The sequence below is a fragment of the Gymnoscopelus microlampas genome (assembly GCF_963454915.1).
Source record: "Gymnoscopelus microlampas genome assembly, chromosome: 16".
Classification (NCBI taxonomy): domain Eukaryota; kingdom Metazoa; phylum Chordata; class Actinopteri; order Myctophiformes; family Myctophidae; genus Gymnoscopelus; species Gymnoscopelus microlampas.
Window position 1 is genome coordinate 19019164 of NC_139953.1, and position 14996 is coordinate 19034159.

At 40.0% G+C, this 14996-nt stretch overlaps 1 protein-coding gene across 7 annotated transcripts in view; it reads right to left on the reverse strand.

The window, feature by feature from the left end:
• LOC311062584 (kinesin-like protein KIF13B) overlaps positions 1-14996 on the reverse strand; it is a 40793-nt gene that overhangs the window by 20043 nt on the left and 5754 nt on the right. For all 7 annotated transcript variants that reach the window (XM_084081729.1, XM_084081728.1, XM_084081727.1 and 4 more), the window contains 13 exons: positions 11690-11702; positions 11448-11508; positions 10731-10823; positions 9865-10045; positions 9131-9218; positions 8875-9009; positions 7103-7215; positions 5971-6082; positions 5574-5786; positions 2994-3104; positions 2484-2618; positions 2136-2263; positions 1604-1690 (listed from right to left, as the gene is read on the reverse strand). In XM_084081729.1, coding sequence (XP_083937855.1) covers positions 1604-1690; positions 2136-2263; positions 2484-2618; positions 2994-3104; positions 5574-5786; positions 5971-6082; positions 7103-7215; positions 8875-9009; positions 9131-9218; positions 9865-10045; positions 10731-10823; positions 11448-11508; positions 11690-11702 — 1470 coding nt within the window. The remainder of the gene's footprint in view (positions 1-1603; positions 1691-2135; positions 2264-2483; positions 2619-2993; positions 3105-5573; positions 5787-5970; positions 6083-7102; positions 7216-8874; positions 9010-9130; positions 9219-9864; positions 10046-10730; positions 10824-11447; positions 11509-11689; positions 11703-14996) is intronic.

Sequence of the window (14996 nt, forward strand, 5' to 3'; positions counted from 1 at the left end):
GACAATTAACTTAACGAGGAGCTGCGCTCAAAACGCACTCAAACAATGTCAAACTCTAGCTGCTGAAATAAACGTTCCATTTGTATCATTATTGACAAGAGAATTTGCAAAAGGATTTTGTCCATCAGAGCGCCGGTGAGGTCACAGCTTATCTCTACTTTTGTAGGATATTGATTTGATAGCCTAAACTTGTCATTTGTTTGCAGTTATTAATTTATATTAGGCTACTTGCTGGATATTATAAGACTCCATTTTGGGATGTTGGCTGTATGTTGTCTATTAATCTATATTTTGTTGTTGATCAAATGTGGGGTTTTGTAGTGTGATTTTGATGTGCACATGCATGCGCTGCCAGCACTGACAATCAATGAGACAGACAGCTGTTGTGCAGTTCACTTGCTCTACTGGGTAGTTCTAGTAAAATGGTAGTTTGAACGTTCTAAAATGCAAGTGTAGGTAGGGTAGGCTACATTAATGATGATAAAAAAATCGGACCACATCTCTCTCTCTCTCGCTCGCTCGCTCGCTCTCTCTCGCTCTCTCTTGCGCTCTCTCTCTCCAGCTCTCCGGTCTGTCCTCTTTCTCTATCAAAAGCATTGCTTGGCTTGCGCGCATTTTAAGCTGGAATATAGGCTCGATCAAACCTACCTACTGTTTATGCAGCGTTTCACTTGATGATGTTGAATCTGAACTAGTCAACTGGTGTCTACCATATTGACAGCAGAGGAAACAGTGAAATCAGCGTGCGCAGGGCAGGCATGGGGCATCACGGCCACTTGTGTTTTATTTTGTTCATTACTGTTACATTCAGTGCGTCCCATATTGGTTCACAACGGGACGATGGGACCCTGCCCTGGTCGGCAACGCGGCAAGTAACTTGCCTAATTATAATAGTAATTCCTCCACGCTGTAGATAGGCCTTTCTACTAATTAGTATTCATTTCTAACAAGAAAAAAAAAACGGGAAGCCCGGGAACCGAAGTGAATTCCCGGGATGGTAAAAAACCCTGAATTCCCGGGATTCCCGCATCCCGGGAATCCCGGTGTTAAACACTAGTCAGTAGGTGAAATAGATGGAAAAAAAGCCATGAGTCGTTGTTTTATATATTGACAGAATTTGCTTTGTTTGCATTAACTTAAAAGTGTAGTTTTGTTAAGTGTTCCAGCATGCTATGAGAGTGAATGGAATCACTACTTTCAATCTCAACCACAGAGCACAGAAGCAACAAATAAAAAAGAATGGATAATATTTTGACTTATATCATGGCCAAGCATCTACAGTATACAACCCTCTGGCTCTACCACAGTACGACAACACTTTAAAGACAGCAGAAAGAGGGAAGACGGTTGTACTGTAGATGCAATTCAATGAAATGTGAAATGACTGAAGAGCTCGACAACACCAACAAGACATGAATGTCTGCCAGTGTAAATAGAATCCCCAGACATACGGAAGTAAAACTAAAGACTGTAGCTGTGTGTGTGTGTGTGTGTGTGTGTGTGTGTGTGTGTGTGTGTGTGTGTGTGTGTGTGTGTGTGTGTGTGTGTGTGTGTGTGTGTGTGTGTGTGTGTGTGTGTGTGTGTGTGTGTGTGTGTAACAGACCTGAAGAAGTGGTTGTTTCCCCACAGTATTCTATCTCCGTGTTGGAGCTGCACTGGGCTGATGACGGCAGCACCGTTCACACATGTCCTGCAGGGGGCAAACACAGCCGTTTATGAAAACTCGAGATAACAAGGCGATAAGAGTGAACATATCTCAGAAGGGTGTAAGCTGCAAACTAATTCCCAGACTGCCTGGATGAATAACCTCCCGTTACCTGATACTGCCATTTTCATGTTCATTGTGCAAATTTCATTAATTGCTTGTCATAAATTGATGGTTAGTAGTTAGTTCATAAGTTGACTGGTTAGATACAATTATGTATGAATAGCTGTAGTTTTGTAAATATTATGGTAGTTAGAACCACCATGTAACCACTTAAAACCCTATATACCTACTTCACCCCTTAGTTGTCCCCTACAGCATTATACTTTATCCCCATCCTGTTTATGCTATTTTCATCGAATGATCGCCAAGAATAGGGGCGCTAGGGTTCACTTGGTTAAATCATTTGAACTTATAACCACCAACGTACCGCGCGTTGCGGTGAGGAGTGAGCACAACACCGTTGTCGGTTATGTCGATGACACAGTGCTCAGCGTGGATGGCCATCCCACACAGCTGGATGTCCTGGGAGTTGGCCGAGCCCACGCGCGTGTGCTCCTGTTCCGAGGCACATGCATGGACGCACGCACATATGCAAAACACATGCGCACACACACAGGAAATGTACCACATCACAAACTGGATCACCATATTTCTGCTTTTTGCTATTCATTTTCACAATTCTTTTAATAATCGTTCATTAATCGAACGGCAAACGTTTGAAATAATCATAATATTGATTTGAAGTCATGGTGGCAGCGCCCCCTGTGTGCAGTACCTTCAGATAGTATACCAGCAGCTCGTTGAGGGCAGGGTCAGCGTTCAGATTGACCAGGAAGCACTTGTCATTCACCACTCTGATCCCAGACGACTGAAGAGAGATCCCCAGGCTCTCCAGCTGCTTCTGACGCTCCTACATTAGTACACCACACATCAATTAATCAATAACTAGATTGATTGTCAAGCTGCTGGAGATTGACGTTTCTACAACAGGTAGCGTGTTGTTAAGCCAACATTAATTGGACATTTTGGTTGCTCTAGTAAACATGTTTTTTGTTCTCTGATGGCATAGATCAGTGTTTCTCAAAGTGGTGTCCAGGGACCCTTCGGGGTCTTTGAGGCAGTTGAGTGGGTTCCAAGAGGACCCTTACAGGTCTGTAACTCGGAGAATCAATGGCATAGATTACATGTTTAATAAAGCCATTGATCCATGACTACATCACTTTCTGAAGCTGCTGTAACTGATCTACAGTCTAGGGAAAATACTTAATCCATGATAATCAATTACCTGAGCGACAGACACCGTCTTCATGAGTTTATCCTCCCAGGTGACGGTCATTTCCTGGATAAATTTTTCAGACTCCTCAAGCCGTTCCTTCAACTCAGGAGCCTTCATAGACTGAGAGAGAGAGAACAATCACACTGATAAACTGCACTGACACAGAGCACAATCACACTGATAAACTGCACTGACACAGAGAACAATCACACTGATAAACTATGTTGAATAATTTTCCACAGTGGTATATCATTGTAAAAATGTACTTAACAGAAATGTACAAACATATGACATAACAATGTAATTAATTAGCAGTTATTTAGTTTTAGCAAGGCTGTGCACCCTCCAAGCTAAGCTAATTCATAAAAATAATATTTGTACAGCACTTTTTAAAACAGGAGTTACAAACTGCTGAACAGCAATTGGAACATAAGAAATATATAAATTAAATGAAATAAAACAAATTTAAAATCCTATAAGGGAATAACATAGTTAACACAAGTTCTAACAAGCGATAAAACAGACCAAGCAGACCAAGAGGAAACAAAAAAACAGACATGTGCCCACATCCACAAACAAATACAAGCATACACAAACAGAAACATTTGAACACCTAATTACTGCACAGGCATAGACTGACTCAAAAGCATTACAATCACTAAACCAACTTGACAAGCGGCGTTGCCTGAAGCTCATCAGCCAAATATCTCCCCTGGTTTATGAGGGATTTCCTCTAGGCTGAGCGTAAGATACTGTATAAGGTTCCTTACATGGGAGACACAGATTCAAATCCCAGGCGTTAGTTGCAATCAACTCTCTCCAAAGGGAGTGGACAAAAAAACGTATGAACTGTAGCTTTGAGCCATGGAAATGGTTTCTATTGATGATATCATTTGATTTCTATGAATAGATGCAAAATCAACTCCATGAGTTTATCTCCTACCCCAACCAGACAACAACCTTTCTCAAATTCACAGCGGATAGCAGCCCTATATCTGCTAATGTTCTTGATAACAATCTACAAGTATATTGACAACAAAATCTAAAACCACAATCTATCGAAAACCAATGGAACAGAATCCAATTTTTGCAATTTGCACTATAATTCTAATCATCCAAGTAGTCCAATATGAAATATCCCAACAAGGCAATTCTTCCATCTGAGATGGAAGTGTTGATTGGGGAAATTCACTACCCAGGTCACTGACATGAGGGATCGTTTCTTGGATAGAGGTGTGATCCGTGCCCAACCAACACCAAGGAACAACTTATTAGAAAAGCACAACAAGAACATGAAGACCTCTAGTCTGTGTTTCATTACTGACTATAATCATTGTGCAAACACATTATATCTGTACAAATGGAACATATTCTTAATATTCTCTCCACATACAGAAGAGCTCCAACTGGTCCACATTTTCTCAAATCCTAAATTCTCCACTTTGCTGTAACTATCGAGGACAGTGTGCACAATGCCACAATACAACCAATGCCAAATTATTCTCACATCCACTTACTGATGAAACATTCAAACATATACGTTTTATCAACTGTCATTCCACCTATATGGAATACATGCTTACCTGTCTCTGTGGAAAGGCATACATTGGACAAACAAAAGGGTGTCTAACATTGCAGATCTCGGAACACAAACCTACAACACGTACAGAAGCAAACCATAATTCTTCTCCATCCAACCTTCTTTTGGTTGGTGCAAAACATGTTACTGCCCTTAGAGGGGGTAACCTCCCCAAGTTGTTGTCCCAAAGGGAGACGTTTTGGATACACCAATTAAATGACATGCAGCTGCAGGCATTTCATTACTTTTTATACCGACCCGTCTAAAAAACTGGAGGAGCCAGTTCCTGTTGAATTGGGTATATTCATGTCATGTACTATTTGTTTTGTGTCAAAGTTATTTTACTCTTTGTATTACCTCTGTACTGTACCTCAAACATAACAGCCCTAGAAACACTACAACACATTGGATATGTGTAATATGGTCTGTATAGGTTTAATGTCACTCCTTGTGCCTAGATAATGTAATATTTTTTCTCTGTGAAGGATATCCTACTATAATTCTAGTAACCTCTGTCCGTCTGTAGTGGTGAGTGAGCGAGTGAGTGAGTAGGTGAAGCTACCCGGTTCTCCTCAGTGGCTGGACCAATTGCTCTGATTTTGCACACAGCCATTGACCATTACCATCTGAACTTAACTGTGAAGCCCGTTTTTCAATTTCATCAAATCTCAGCTTCTTATTAGCGTTTTTGTGTCAAACACTGTCGCCATGGTTACGGGGCTGCCCAGCTATGGGACGAACTGCCTCCCGGGTTGCCAGATCATGTGCGCATATCCCCCCACGGATGCGTCCACCGGGTATGGTCTAGTACTAGTTTTCTATAATTGATGGTCATATGATGCAATGACCATGTTTTTTATGGTGCTCTGATGAAGGCTCTATGCCGAAATGTGTTAGCAGCTTGATTTAGCAAAATACAAAAATGTGAACCTGAGCTAAACTCAATTTATTTTGGGAGTGCTGCTATTTCCACTCATCTGTTGGTTATTCATAGTAAGTATCACAGGTACCTCAGCCTCGGTGAGCTGCTCCCGTAGCTTGTCCACCTCTTCTCGGAGCTCCCTGATGATCCTGGCATTGGGGTCCTCGTTCACCACTGCATGGTTGACAATGCTCTTGGCCCTGTCGGCGTAGCGCAGTGTGGACAGGGTCTCATCATAGTTGTCCGCCGCAGGGCTCACCGCTGCGACCATGACTGTGCGACTGTTCCCACCCAGGCTGTCCTGAACGTACGAGGAAGAGAGGCATTACATTTATGGCCTCAATACCCAAGGCTCATCGCTGGATTTAAATTGTTAAGAATGTGTGTGTGAGTGTGAGTGTGAGTGTGTGTGTGTGTGTGTGTGTGTGTGTGTGTGTGTGTGTGTGTGTGTGTGTGTGTGTGTGTGTGTGTGTGTGTGTGTGTACCTTAAGTAGCCAGGTGAGAACAGAGTCTCGATAAGGAACAAACTTGCTTTTGTTCTTCCCTACTCCCTGCTCAGCCAATGCAGAGATAACCAGACCCAGGGTGCTCAGAGACCTGCAGGGAGGATGGCAGAGAGGAGAAGAAAGAAAGAGAGAGAGAGGGAAGGAAAAGTGAAGAGAGGGAAGACGATAGGAAGAAAGGGATGGAGGTAGAGAGGGATAGAATTAAATTGTGTTTTTACCTTCCTGCTCGTAAGCAGTTAATCTTGGGCCTGTTTATTATCTCATCTTGATTACGGTGACAGTGTATAGATTTGCTAGTCCCTCTGTCTTGGCCAAATTGGACCCCCTCTACCATGCTGCTCTGAGATACATCTCAAACTCTGCTTTCAGGACGCATCACTGAACCTTGTATGCTCTAGTTGGGTGGTCATCTTTTGCTCGTCTTCAGTACTGGTACTCCATCTACAAAGCCATACTTGGATACCTCCCCTCTTATATCGGCTACAAGTTTGTTTTGATCAACAACTCACTCAACCTTAGATCAAACGCTATGTTGTGCCTCCTCTGCAAACAGATGCTGGCAAAAGAAGCCTATTTTACTTTGAACCACGGAATGATCTCCAAACTAAGGTCAAACTGCCCTCACTGATTTCACTTGGGGTCTTCAAAAGGATGGTAAAGGAATTGCTAACTAATAGCTGCTCCTCTGATGTCTAGTTTGAGGTCATTTGATTTGTGCCTCAAGATGCTTTTCCATTATGATTTGAATTATTAGGGATAGGTTTATAATAGTCAGTCTGTTGTGTTTTGTCCTGTTCTGTCCATGGAACTTGTGAAATATTGCAATGTGTCCAAGTAAACAAATGCCTCATTTATAATTTGTTGCATGCCGTGTCAGGCACCGAAAAGATCTATAAACTGTGTTGCAGCAGCGTGACGCACTGTGAGATTGTAGATCTGCTATTTTCGGTGCACGACGCCGAAAGTATAAATCCCCCATAAGAAGTTCACTGCTCCATGCTCTATCTATATGTAACACTGATAGGAAACAACACATTTTTGCCACTACGCAGTTTGACTCAGCCACAAAACTAAGACTCATGGTAATAATAATATTGTATTTGATACTTACTTATTGATATTGCTGCCTTCCTTCAGCCTCTCTCCTGCTGCTCCAGTCTTATTTGCTCTCTCACTGCCTGCCAGGTCCACCAGACTCAGCTTACTCACCTTCTCTCCACTCGTCTGTAGCAACACACACAAGACCACACATTCATGAGACACGATGTTAATTATTTATTATACTTTACTATATATTATATATAGATTAATTTATTAGCGATTATTCTGCCCATTACTTTTTTCATTCATCGAATAATCGAGAAGCTTTTCTTTTTATATATATATATATCAACAAATTAATTAAAATACTTTAGAAAATGTTTTCCTATAATGACATACCCAAAATAGGGATCAATTATTAATCGATTATTTTGTCAAAAAGAAAAAAATGATTAAATCGATTAGTTCGATTAACTGTTGCACCCTAATTATGCTGTCACTTATTTTTACACTCCTGTGTAATTAATGAAAGACAAATTAATATTTATTTATCGGCATACAGTTGGTATTGTTGGTGTAAATGTGTTTCTTTTTTTAAATACAAAAGACAATTTATAAAAAGAAGATAAATAAAAAATAGTTAAAAATATAACTGAATGAGCAAATTTTTATTTTTTTTCCTTTTCTCTTTTTTTTCAATAAGCAGGTTCAGAGGGTATCCAGTTACATATGGTTTGTTTTGGGTCTTCATTTTATTTAATTGTTTAAAACTATTTTGTTTACGTATATACATCATGGTTTTCTTTCCTGAGGGTAAACTGTGGTGAACTGTTTGTGTGAACTGTTTGTCTATTATGCATACATGATTTGAATGCAATGTAATGTCTCTTCCCTTTTTAAAAAATGTAATAAAAAGTTTGTCACAAAAAAAAGTGTAAAATAACATTCAAATATAATGATGTATTGTTAAATGTTTTCTCAAAATCCTCCCATAATCACTAAAATCTTTTCTCGTTCCTCTTATATTCAATATCTCTTGTTCAAAGTTCGCTGTACTCATTATGAGTTAAAAAACATTCAGTAACTGATCTGGGCTTCTTATCTTTTCAGTTTCCCTAAGGATCAAAAAAAAGAAAGAAAAGCTGTTATTTTCCTGAGCTGGCAAGTCTATACAGTATCTAGCATAATAAGAGCATAGTTTGGTATCCCCACAAGTGTGCACAAGTCCAGAGTTTTACACCTACTCGTACTGTCCTAAGACAAACTTGACTTTATACAGCTTGGAATATATCCAGTCAATACCATTTGTAGCATTTTATTAATTTAACTTTTGATTCTCCACATACTTCAAAACAGTGCTTCCAGGTTATCCTATATATAAGCCATTTAGTGTTTCCAGCTGTTTAGAATTCCATTTGAATATGTAGATTAAGTTGTTGGTCTTTAAAAAAAGAAAGCCTGGAGGGGCTTTTAAAGGCAACATACTTGGTGTATAATAAAAATGAGTTATCTTCATAAAATCCGTCATCTTAATCAGTTTTATTCTTGCTCTGAAAAAGAGCTGTAGTGAAGGCCAACTAACCAAGTCTGTTTTAAGTTAATTGGTTATAATCTCGATTTGTCTTGATAACCAACACCCTTCTAATTGGCGATAACGTTATTCCTAAGTACTTAAAACGTATAAAAATGTCTTTGTTTTTAATATCTCTCATCCTATTTTACTGCCTCTGCTTTATTGTATTTTATTACATTGTGCTTTTATTCTGTAAAGCACTTTGCAAACCCCGTTTCGGAAAGGTGCCATTAAAATAAAATGTATATGTCTGTGTGCATGTGTCTCACCCCAGACTGCATGTCCTTGAGCGTGTGTGTGAGGATGATGTTGAACACAGCATGGGATCTGCTGCTCTCTTCGTTCATGTTGGTGGCTGCCACGGTTCGAGACTTATTCCCCTCCGACATCAGAGACTCAATATCCTGTTGGGGATATGTGGCATTACATATGTAAAGTAGAGAACATCAATGATGACAAAAACATAATAACAAACAATAACAACTCATGATCTTATATAGCATTCTTCCAAAATAAGAGTGATACCTTGTAGTTGGCCACAGCTAGTCGTGACAGGCCATCAACATATGGCCCCATTACTTTGTGTTCTCTCACTCTCAGAGCCTGTCGACTCCTGGACGGAGGGAAGGGAAGAGAGAGAGACAGAGACAGAGACAGAGACAGAGACAGAGACAGAGACAGAGAGAGAGAGAGAGACAGGGGGAGAGAGACAGAGAGAGAGATAGAGAATGGTTTTATTTTTTATGTTTTACTCAACTAACTCTATTCTCAATTAAACCAATTTAAATGTAATTGCATTCCAGTATGATTCCGAGGGTGTGAAACAAAGAGTTGTGTTCCTAACTGCAGCCATTTTCAAGGTATAACTGAACCTCAGCTGTATACAGGTATTTATTGTGAGTATCTATGGAAGGAGACGTAGGAGAGGAGAGCATTTTCAGTTACCAGCAGGTGAAGTTCCTGTGACGTCACCATCCATACAAGACATAGGCAATGAGAATGATAATACACACAGGACAGTGGACAGACAGGAAGCTGAGGGCTGAGAATGGGAAAGACGTGCAACGCAGGTCTCCAGCCTGAATCGATCATGGGATGTTGTGATTATATGGTCAGCTACCAACACGCACCGCACACTGGTACATTTACATATTTTATTAACGGCTTGATATATTTCTTTGCACGTGGCGTCATGCAACTAAGTATAAATCAGGCTTAAATTTTTAACCTGCTGTAAGACGGATTGCCGAATCACTCACCCTTTGGGATCGAGGAGGTCTCGGACCTTCTCGTTGTAGATCTCCATGTAAGACACCTCCACGGTGAAGCTCTCTCCCTCCCCCACCGCCTTTTGTATCCTGCTGAACAGCGAGCTGCACAGCCTAGGGCTCAATCCAGGCTGCTCCACCGACCCCATCATAGTGTATGACTTACCAGAACCTGAGGAGAACCACACAGAAAGCATCAACCATGGACCGAACCAAAGAAAAACTATCAATCAAGGTTAACCTACAGAATATTAGAACTAGGAGTGAAACTGTTAATCGAATAGTCGATTCATCACTGAACAGAAAATGTATTAAATGTTTTTGTAAAAACATTAATCATCGGTTTTGTAATATGAAGTACACATATGCGCCATTTACAACTTCATAAGGAAAAGTCATTTAAATTAGATTAATACAAATAAAAAAATGTTTGATTGACTTGAACTATTAATGAATTATGAACATAATAGTTGCAGCCGTAATTAGCATACTACTACATGTTTTTCTGAGCATACAGAACTAATCATATATACTGTATATATAAAGGCCACAACGGTTACATAATGAGGTATGAGTATGGTGTTTTTTTGGTGCTTTATTTTATCACACTGCTTCCCAGGCCTGCAAGCCAAACAAATATGGATGACTTTTGACAATTATTTTAAACATACAGACATGTGAACCAACAACATTGAACCAAAAGACAATTAAGCCTAAATAAAAGTTAGAATTAAGGTACAATGACTGTACATGTATTACTTACTAATCTTCTTTGTGATACAGGGCACCCGCAAGGGAGAGTTTTCTGTCACTAAAAACAAATCTGAATGTCAATGTTTATGGGCATGTCATGTCACCTGTCTGTCCATATGCAAAGATGCAGGCATTGTAGCCCATGAAAGCATTGTCCAGCAGGCTCTCTCCAAGGCACTGGAACACAATATCTTGACCTGCCAAAAACAACAGAAATGCCCATAGGCCACATAAAGTACATGAACAAAGTATTGTTCAAGCAGGACTGGAAGCCCCCTAGTGGCTTATAGAGCAAACTGCCACAACAGGAAGGAGAGACAAGGGCATCAGCAAACACATAAACATTTCACAAGGTTACAGGATCAGGGTCCTGGGCAGTCAATCACAACAAACAGCTATTTTCACAGTCCAGGAAAGACTCCTATGTAGCAGTGTAATTATTTCAAATGTAATAAGCGTGCTGTTGGCCAGATAAACTGTCATTCTCCCCTGACAATTCATTTTGTCCAAGGTTTATATGTATACATATTTTATATATAAAATAAAATAGCAGAGCTACAAGCTCACAACACGTCAACGTGTTGTGAGCTTGTAGATCTGCAATATTCGCTGTGCGAAACAATAGAACACAGGTCTCTCTCACAAAGTTGTTTCAACTCCATACAATGTTCTGAATACCAGGAAACACATAGCCCTGCAGATAACATTAATGAATAACCCAACAGCCGGCAGAGTTGCTTGTGTGCTAAACACACACGATTGTACCAATAAAGCAGTGTTGAAAACAAAATGCTGACACAAGCAAAATGTAGGCTACTAACCTGCAAACTTGTCTTTTTGGGATTCATCCATGGACCAAAAACAGTAGTCGTAAGCAAAAACCTGAAGACGACAAATTAAAAAACATTGCTTAACATGTCAAAACAGCACACAACCAATGATGTACCATAACGTACTATATAATGACAAAAATGAACAAGAGTTAGGAAGAGATTGTACGCTAACAAACAAACTATGTTTAATTTCAATTTAACATGCTATTTCAACTTTAGATTTAACTTACCTTTGGTTGATTCCTGGCCACAGCACATGGAAAAGACATAATAACCACAATTTACTAAAATTGCACAGGGCAGATATGACAAATTACTGAAATATACATATTTAATAATCATTTTATACCTATAAAAATAGCAGAAATAGCCGATCTACAAGCTACTTCTTTTTGAAAAAATGTTTGAAAATGTGTGAAAATGTTTCGAAATGGAAACGATGATGACAATTCTGCAAAAATAATGTGATTATCTCAAATAATTGCGACTAGACGATTATGTAATAATTGTGACAGGCCTAATGGTCAGCAGCACTTATATAATGCCTGTATCCAAACCACTTTTCAATGTGCGTTACAATCACCCATTCACGTACACATTCACACACAGACAGTGAGGGGAACTAGGCATCAACCTGCCCATCGGGAGCAGTTAGGGGTTCACTGTCTTGTTCAAGGACACTTCCACATGAAGCAAGGAGGAGCCGGGGATTGAACCAGGAACTATACTGGATCAAAGACGGCCAACTCTACCTCCTGAGCCACTGCTTCCCACTGTTATCAGCCTATCTACAGTAAGTGTCATAGGAAACAACTTACAACAACTTACCATGAGCCATTTACTTTGAACCCATTCAATCCGGGAACAAATACTGTGTCATTTTAGATTTTTAGCCATAACCATTATTTTATACTTTGGGCTATTAAAAAAATAGCAGATATTCAAGCTCATGCTACGAGCTTGTAGATCTGCTATCGTTTTGAAGTGGTTCTCAAACTTTTTCATGTCAAGGACCCCCATGTATTAACGCTCGGTGCCGCGCTATGAGCTTGTATAACTGGTATTTTTTGGGAATATCCAAAAAAGTGACATGAGTCACATGACACAGATGCGTTCAAGGATTGAATGGGTTAAATGAATTCCAAAACAATGGCAACACTTGGTTATTTCATCTAGAACAACTAAAAAGTATCGCTGTAGGAAGTTAGATGGCATCATGCAAAAAGTATGTTTTGAGGGGATAATTGATGACAAAGTACAGTTTCAGCCGTTAGTGGAAACCGGTACCGAGTAGAAGAAAGCTCATAATGCTGAATATGATCTGTCCACCAGGTTTCTGTTGTAGGACAACATTGCTGTTAATAGAGGTTTAATAACATTCTGTGATTAAAGTATCATAAACAACGCCATAATCTGGCCTAGTTGTTGGCAGATAGGCATCCCTAATGTGTCCATCAATATTGTAGCAATGTTTAAGTTTCATTTAGCACAACACCGAACCCCTACGTGCTCGTCTTCATTCTTTCAACTCATGTGCAATGGAGAAAGCTAAATGTTAGATAGAGAATGACTAAGCCGAAGGGGTGGCATAATCTCTGGAGAGAGACTGGACCCACATGTTCCCCCTTGGATTCAGCCTGGGACTGAATCCTGACAGTCCTGTCCTCTCATACCTCCACTTCACCATCTCCTTCTCAGCTTTCTCACTCTTACATTATGAGGAAAACATTAAAGCATGACTGTTGTTGTCCGTAGAAAAACAGCATACTGAAGGCTACAATGTAGCAAGTAGCCCATGTCATCGTAAAGACGCCAGACATGGCTCCAGGGTCAAAGTCAGTGGAGTAAGAGAATCTACTTAAATGGATAAAAAGTCAGAAGTGTTTTAATTTCTCTGAAGCTTAAAACATGGTCTAGGACTAGGTCACTAATCCTCTTTGGCTAGCTGCGAATCAAGGGGAGAATGTAACCTTCTGTGACATTAAGAACCACAGTGTGTCCGTGAGACATGCCATTATTTCAACATTTGTACAAGGGCAGAGATTCTCCACTCCATAGTAGAGCTACAACTTGTATTTTTTATCAAGACATCAAATTAGAGATTAATTTAGACTTGCTGAGACACCATGTGAATACAAATGAAATTACTTCCTGGGGGGGGGGAAATAACAGTAATATGAGCCCCAGAGTTGAGGAACACAGCGCAAGTTCATGTTCAAAACAGTCCATCATGTTTCAAGTGTGTCCCAAGACAGACCAATATTCTACACATCTGATGCCAGCTTTCAATTCAAGCAAGAGGATGTGTAATTTCATCATCATAAGATCAACTTTTTTTCATCGTATAATACTGCAGTGTGATCTCATGGTATTCTCATAATCACCCACACTGACTAAAAGCATTCCTGCAAGAAAGGAAAGATCATGTTGCCACCATCATTATTCTATAACTAGACTCTCCTTCTCTATGGCCCATAGTGAACAAAAAAAACCAAGACAAAACAAAAACAAGTCAATAATTCAGATGTGACACATCCTCACAACACACACTCATCATGTCTAGTGATATTTGAGTGACATGGTGAGTTAACCACTAACCCTAGCTTCCCTATTGTGGGCATGTCATAATAGGTGAACATCTGCCGAAAATAGCAGATCTACAAGGTCAAGTGTTGCATCACACTTTATGTTGTGATGCAACATGTGGCAGTGTGACACCACGCGTTGGATTGTGACCCGTAAGTTTGTAGATCAGCTATGTTCGGTGAAGAGATGTGGTGTAGAGGTAAAAATGTACAGTATAGAACCCTTTGGAACTCCATTCGACGAGTATACAGTATAGGGTTTAAGTGGTTAATGTAAAGACTGCCACCTGTGCCAACTTTGCCATCTGATCAAGGACACATAGCAACAAGTTCCAAGAGGTGCTGAAGATTAGCTAACTAAGATTAGCTCAAAACTGCCATGTCACAAAACAGACGGCTGTTTACAAATTACTTATGTGCTGTACACCAGTATCTGACAGGATACTGCATGATTACAATGTCACTGGTTTGATTCAGACTAGAACGTGTTGCAAGTTTTCTGCCTTCAGTGTCCTTTCTAAATCTGAAAAACCTGCAACAAAAAATATCTAATCAAAAATAAATTGCCCTTGCGGTTGTTATAGTGAAAATATACATTGGCATCCCAATGAAGCCTCACTAGTATCACATTCTGTCTTCCACAGTACACAAAACATACAGTCTGCACTCATGCAACAAGCAATTTTGGGTAAAAAAAATATTTCAAATTTAGTCCTGACCAAACACAGCCCTTATGGAACAAGGCCTCACTGTGTACAACTTGGCGCCTATATGTCCATGAAAGAGCAACATTAAGCCCTCTCTCTCCTGTCCTGTCCTGGGCTGGTTAGCTAGGACATTCCTGAGATAACTGGCAGAGCCTCACAGCTCCAAGGAGTCACTAGTGGAGTGTGATGAGGGAGGGACTCAGGGAGGAGTATGGTGGGCAGCCAGTTTACCATGCAAGTCTGTA